At 37.7% G+C, this 7,620-nt stretch overlaps 1 protein-coding gene across 1 annotated transcript; it reads right to left on the bottom strand.

The window, feature by feature from the left end:
• Window positions 1-2,023: 2,023 nt before the first annotated feature.
• Window positions 2,024-3,007, bottom strand: LOC138085423 (olfactory receptor 7A10-like). Its single transcript, XM_068979789.1, has one exon. The coding sequence runs from the start codon at window positions 3,005-3,007 to the stop codon at window positions 2,024-2,026; it is 984 nt and encodes a 327-aa protein (XP_068835890.1).
• Window positions 3,008-7,620: the final 4,613 nt, after the last annotated feature.

Here is a 7,620-nt window from a genome sequence, read left to right as displayed (position 1 = left end):
AGAGTAAAAATTTTTAAAAATAATTTGTAAATCTTTGTTTAAAGAAATGCAATTTAAAAACCAAGAATAAACAGAGAATGGGGAAGTGGTTGGAGCTTAGAGCAGTTTGGGGTGAAATGGTACCTGAGACACCTATATGTGAGGGAAAGAGTGGGGAGAGAGAAGTTGCATGTATCTATTTAAGCATAGAAGACTTGTCAAGGTATTTAAAACACATCTCATTCTCTCCCTCACCCACATGTTGAAGTATAATTCCAGGCCTTTTCTCTCAGAGCTGGAGATGAAATATATTATAAAAAAATCATACAGAAAAAAACCTGAAAAGAATAAAACAATCTGAATCCAGTGCATGTAGCAAAGAATATGCATAAACAGTTTGTGATAAAGCAAATGGCTAATAAACCTCCAAATATATCCAGTCTCCCAGGTAATAAACAGCTGCAAAGATAAGCTCTTTACCATCTGTCTGTTTTCATATTAAATTTAATTATTTTTCAAGTGAATGCTCAATGTAAGAGAAAATTTTGTGAAATGTGTATCAAAAATCGTAGTTTCCAGGTAATAGCTATGCTGTTGATTTGAATCTTTGTGACTCCACGGACTGCAGCACACCAGCCTTCCCTGAGTTTCACTATCTCCCAGAATTTGCTCAAATTCATATACCATCTTATACATTTAAAAAATTAAAACAATGTCATTATTTCACTGCAAATTCCTCTTTATGTAATAGTTTATTTTCCTACCCTAAATCTCCCTGGAAATGTTCAAATTTTACTGATACCATTGTGCTTCCAATTTCTTCTTGAATTTCATCCAAGTATATTTTCATTCTTATCACTTAATTATCACTAATAATCTTGTACTGCTGAATCTGACAGATGATTCTCTTTGAACATATTAAATAAATTGTTTATAAATCAGTTAATCAACCATGCATGTAAACAGGGAGATCTGTTGGCTCTGAGCCAGGTATTTGGGTTTCTAAGTGACTGCAGGTAAATGTTCTTGGATTTCATTCTCTGAGGCTTTCTCCTGAAGTGTCTACTGGGCTCTAAGACTCACCTGATTAGAAAGGTTGAGATGGAGGTCTCTGGGTGGAAGTCCAAAACTTCCCCAGGTGGTTGATATTGGAGAATGAAGCTCTGTTCCCAGATAAGAAAGAAGTAAGAAGCAAAGTATGGGTCCCTGAGCCAGACTCAGGAATCCAAATGCACAAACCATGACCTCTCCAGCTCAAAGTGAAACATGCTTTGACCTAGCAGCAGTGGAGATATTTACAGCTCCGCATATCCACTGTATTTTCTCATTAGCACATTTTCCACTGTTACTCCAACCCCAAGCACATTTCCCCCATGGGAACTTATCTGGACAGAATGGAAATTTTCTGGGCTGATTTGTTCCCAAGAGACCAGTTAGATGTCAAATGTATCCAGTGCTTATCACTACTCCATGAACTCTTCGGGATTCCAAAGTTATAACAGTGAACCTTTTTATAGTCCTGAGACAAAGATTTCTCCAAAGCTAAATCTGATTGTCTCATTTGTTCTTTAAAAAAGTCCATCCAATGCAGACTATACAATCAGAACCCTCATTCTAAATTTTCAGATATTTAGATAGATCATGGAGATACAAAAATCAGTGGGGGGAAAGACTAAAATATCTTACACTAAAATCTGTACACTAAATATCTTACACTAAAACCTGTAATATATTGATGAGAAAAATTGAAGAAGACAAATAGATGAAAAAATATGAGGTGTCCATGGCTTGGAAGACTTAATATTATTGAAATGCTGATACTACCCAAAGCATTCTATAGAGTCATGCACCCTCTATCAAAATTTCCAAAACTTTATTCATAATAAAGCTCAATAAATTGAGTTCCTTAAATTGTGTAGACGAGTTGAATTCAGATAAAAGGAAATTCTTGGAAATAAATGGACAAGTTCTCCTTACAAAATCTGGTTAAAACATAGCAATATCTGGCTCCATTTATTTAAATCCTGCAATCATGGGTAGTTCTTCAGCCCCAGAACAATGTTATACCTGCCTTCCTAATGATTCTTTCCAGAGCCCTCTTTATGTCTTTGTTCCGCAGACTATAAATGAAGGGGTTCAGCATGGGTGTGACCACTGTGTACATCACTGAGGCGATTGCACTTGAGTGTGAGCTGTGGGTAGCAGCAGAGCTAAGGTACACTCCTAAACATGTACAATAAAATAAAGAGACAACTGAGAGGTGAGATGCACAGGTGGAAAACGCCTTATACTTCCCCTGAGCTGATGAGATTCTTTGTATTGAAGAAACTATCTTGGAATATGAATAAAGAATCCCAGTGAAGGAACCACCACCCAATATTGCAGCTGCAAAATACATTACTATCTCATTAAGAAACATGTCAGAACAGGCAAGTTGAATCAACTGATTAATTTCACAGAAAAAGTGGGGGATTTCCAAGTCTGTACAGAAAGACAATCTCAAGACCATTACACTTTGTAACAAGGAGTTCAGGGCGCTCATCATACAGGACGCCAGAACCAGCAGACCACAGAGCCGGGGGTTCATGATGACCATGTAATGCAGGGGGTGACAGATGGCTACAAATCGGTCATAGGCCATCACGGTCAGGAGAAACATGTCCAATACTGCAAAGAGTATGAAAAAATACATCTGGGTGATGCAGCCTTCATAGGTTAGTACTTTGCTCTCTGTCCTTATGTTCTGCAGCATCTTTGGGATGGTGGTGGAGGTGAAGCAGATGTCTACAAAGGACAGGTTGGAGAGGAAGAAGTACATGGGGGTGTGGAGGTGGGGGTCTGAGCTGACGGCCAGGATGATGAGCAGGTTTCCAAACACAGTGATCACGTACATGGAGAGGAAAAGCCCAAATATGAGGGGCTGCAGTTCTGGTTCCTCTGAAAATCCCAGAAGAAGAAATTCCAAAAGTTTAGTATCATTCTCTGGTTCCATGTAGTGAATGTGACTATCAAGAAACAAAAATAACATGATCACTTTTCTCAGAAATTAGCACTGTAAACATAGTTTAAACTCTACAATTCATATTTTGCATTTAATATTAATATTTATAATTTTCATATGAAAAATTTCCCTCAAGTGATCCCATGTGCTATCTCTGAATACTTCATCCCACATTCAATCTTCTCCCCATAATATCATTTATTCTAAACTTTGAAGAGAAATTATGTCACATATTTGCCAGTATAAATTGAAGACTGACTAACTTCAGTGCTAATATACAATAGTTCATACAGTTCAATGATGGAGGAAGAATAGAAGCAAATAAGAAATTATAAAAATTATCAGATAATGACAGGTGCTGTAAAGCTAAAAAAATCAGGTATAAAAAAGAATCTTAAAGGGTGTATTAATTTTTTGTGATAAAGATAAGCTTTCTTGGTCCTGGAAACCATTCAATCCTGGATATCCAGAAGAGCAAAGAAGCAAAATACATTTTACCAAAAAGAAAGGAATGATATATTTATATGATCAGTGTAGAGCATCCTACTAGAAAAATTGACAAGAGGAATACATTACAAATTCACAAAGGAAAGTATTGAAACTACAACAAAAATGAAGGATTTTAAAAAGTTATCTGTTAAAATATTTTTCTAAATAAGATAAAATGCAAAACTTTTATAATTTGAAGCTCTTTCTAAGTGATATCAAATGCAAATCTTTTGTAATTTGAAACTCTGGTTTTGAGTTTTGGTTCTGCACATATTTGCTCTTTGATTTTGGAAAGTCACTGGAAATATTCTAAATGTTAATATCTTCCCCCCAATAATAGGAATAGCAGTATCTATCCTCTTGGAGTAGCTGACAGATTTAGTGGTGGTGGTTTAGTCGCTAAGTCGCAGAAGCCTGGCAGATTTGATCAGTGCACATAAAAAGCTTTGCATAGTTCCTTCCTGCTGGTGGGCTTCTCTGGTGGCTCAGTGGTAAGGAATTAGCCTGCCAATGCAGGAGCCACAGAGGATGCGGATTTGATCTCTGGGTAGGGAAGATTCCCCTGGAGAAGAAAATGCCAACCCACTTTAGTATTCTTGCCATGGATGGAGGAGACTGGTGAGCTACAGTCCATGGGGTCTCAAAGAGTCAGACACTATTGAGCAGGCACATGCACTATACTACAACTACTTCTTGTTAGTAAATGGTTACCTCTGGCAATGAGATTTGGCTTTTTTTTTCCTTCTTTCTCTCAAATGTCTCCATTGCTTTCCTATTGAGGTTCCTAATACTACCTGTCTTTCACAGGCTAGTACCCCTGCAGCCAGTATTTACACTGACCCATAGAAACCTTTCTATATTACAAAGCAGACTGCCCAACTCCCAGACTTAATCATCTCCCAGTGTCTCCCCATTGGAGGATGAACTCCAAATCCCATAATTTCAAACTCTAGGCTTGACTCTTATTATCTGAATCACCAAGTTCATCTGCTTGTGCTATCCTCACCCACATCAATTTCATAAATACTGATCTTCAGTCACAGCATCACTGGATATCACAGGCTCAAGACTCAGAGTCCGTGTGCATCTGGTTTCCTCTGCTTGGAAAGTCAACTGCTGGTCTATTTGGAACTTTTTATTCACCACTATCTTCAAAATGTCATCTTCTTTATTAGACTGCTTATGTAATCTCGATTCATTTTAAAAAATAGCCCCGCATATAAAGAAGTGTTTCTCTTGCAGTAATTTGTAACTTTTGTTTAATTATATAGCTGTTATCTTCTCTAGACTGTGAGAGCCTTGAGGCATTTATTAACATCACGCATACTCCTCAACACCCCAGACTTAGTTTAGTTAGGAACAGTAGCTGAGTAAATATACATTGCATAAAGGAATGAAAGAATATGTTCTCACAGAAGTTGCTGGTGATGAAAGAAGGAAAAGAAGCCGAGAAATACTAACAGAGGTATGGAAATATGCTGATGAATATTTTCCATATTCTGAGATCCAGACCTATTAAAGGGTCAGGCTATGTGATTTGTAAGAATAAAATAGAGTAGAATAAGTAAAACACGAAAGAAAATATCAGAGTGCATCATACATAATAAGGGTTTTTTGGTTCTCTTGGTTCAGATGTCCAGGAGAGGGAAATGGCAACCCACTCCAGTATTCTTGCCTGGAAAATTCTATGGACAGAGGAGCCTGGCAGGCTACAGTCCATGGAGTTGCAAAGAGTCGGACACAACTGCGTAACTAACACACTTGTTCAGATGTGTTTGTGTCTGTATGTGTGCGCACATATGCATATGTATCTATTTCTTGCTTGCCTGTGCACACATGCTAGATCACATGTTAAAAGCATGTAGACAGCTTGGACACTTCAAAGAAGTTTCTTATTCACTGAGATAAATGCAAAGATAGGGAAAGCAATCTTATTGAGGGAAAGCAATACAAATAAAGAGCTCAACAGAAGAGGCAGGTTATGGAGAGAACAGGCAGCATGGGCACTGAAGTGATCTCAGACTCAAGGGATACACACTGACCACACTTCTTTTCCTCTTTTTACAACATCACAGTATCCACATGAAGCCCCTGGTTGAATTTTTATTTCATATTTGTTCCTGTGTATTTGACTACATCTGTTTCTATATAGTTCAGTGGGCTTCTCTGGTAGCTCAGCTGGTAAAGAATCTGCCTGTAATGCACGAGACCCTGATTTGATTCCTGAGTCAGGAAGAGCCCCCTGAGAAGGGGTCAGCTACCCAATCCAGTATTCTTGGGCTTCCCTCATGGCTCAGATGGTAAATAATCCACCTGCAATGTGGGAGACCTGGGTTCGATCCCTGGGTTGTGAAGATCCCATGGAGGAGGGCATGGCCACCCACTCCAGTATTCTTGCCTGGAGAATCCCATGGACAGAGGAGGCTGGTGGGCTACAATGCATGAGGTCACAAAGAATCAGACACGACTGAGCGACTAAGCACATGTGGTTCAATAGCGGATGAAGCTGACCCTTCTGTTGATATTCTTATGTGTCATTTTCTTCATTATTTTGGGGCTTTGTTTTTGTTCTATTTTTTTTTTTTTTGGAAAAACACATTAGTCACACTCTACTTCTGTTTTTTATACTTCACTTCTTTTACTTAAATTTTTTAAAAAATATAATGGAGTGTAGTTGATTTACAATGCTGTACTAGTTTCAGGCAAACAACAAAATGATTAAGTCAAACAGAGACATATATCCATTCTTTTTCAGGTTCTATTTCACTTTCTGATTGTTATTCCAGATGAGGAAGCCGCCTCACAGGATGATTTATAAAATCCTATACGTGCCACAAAATCTACCCTTTCTTTCATTCGGTTTATGCCTATGGGCATTCTGCAATACACACATTTATTTTATTGTAGTCTGCTTTCTCCATGAAAAAAAAAAAGGTGGTGGGGGGGGGAGATCCGCAAAGCATGGACCTCATCTGCTTTCTTTACTCTTGTGGCTTCATAAGGTGTGCATTTATATAAAATGGATTTTTAGAAAATGGAATTTATGAAATAAATAGAACAGCATGCTAAATATAGTGGATACAAAACAACTAAACAAAATTTAATAAGATAGTAAGATGAATTTTTGAAAGAAATAATATATAAAATAACAATAGTCAAATTTACACAAGAAAAATGAAATGAGCAAAAACCTAAAAAAAAAGGTATTAAAAAATCATTACAGTAAGCAGTATGCAAAAATATAAATTCAATCTAAGTACATATGTGAGTGAAAGTTGCTCAGTCGTGTCTGACTCTTGGCGACCCCATGTACTGTAGCCTGTCAGGCTTCTCTATCCATGGAATTCTAGAGGCAAAAATACTGGCACTCTGGATAGCCATCCCCTTCTCCAGGGGATCTTCCTGACCTAGAGATCAAACACAGGTCTTCCACATTGCAGGCACATTCTTTACCATCTGAGCCACCAGGGAAGCCCTAAATACATTTAAATGGATTCAAACATGTTTATGAAAAAGAAATAAGGAATGAATTAGTTGAATGCAAAAGCATGTGTTCCACAAAAGGGCAACAAATTATTCCCATTTTAAAAACAGATCTACTCATAAAAGGCAAAAGGTAGCCCTAAGTAAAAACATGTAGATAAGATGGCAATTCACATAAATGATGGTTTATTATTACTAAGGAGGCAGAAGAATTTCTATGTTTGAAAAGCAGTGGGAGGGAGGCCAAAATAGACCAACTGATAGTTTTGACCACTTCCAGTTTACGCACTCTCATACAACCCAACAAATGCAGTATACACACATACAAGAATTAAATGGTTCATAGCAAACTTCCTTTAAAAATGATAACCTTTTGTTTGAAAGAATGCAATAAAAACAAGAATAAAGAGAGACTCATATAGGGAATCTGGAGTAGGGGAAGTGGTTGCAGTTTAGAACAACCGTGAAATGGAGCCATGGAAATGGTGCCTGACACGCTTGTGTTGGGAGGGGAAGAGTGGAGACAGAGAAGCTGCCTGTATCTCTAGTTTGAGCAACAAGACTTGTCAAGGTATGTAAAATACATTTAATGCTCCCACCTGTTGGAGTGAGTTTTCTGGCCTTTTCTTAGCCAGAGGAGAAAGAAATTATAAAAGAAGGGATGTAGA

Source organism: Capricornis sumatraensis, chromosome 9 (genome assembly GCF_032405125.1).
Source record: "Capricornis sumatraensis isolate serow.1 chromosome 9, serow.2, whole genome shotgun sequence".
Classification (NCBI taxonomy): Eukaryota; Metazoa; Chordata; class Mammalia; order Artiodactyla; family Bovidae; genus Capricornis; species Capricornis sumatraensis.
This window is presented reverse-complemented; position numbering and strand designations above follow the sequence as displayed.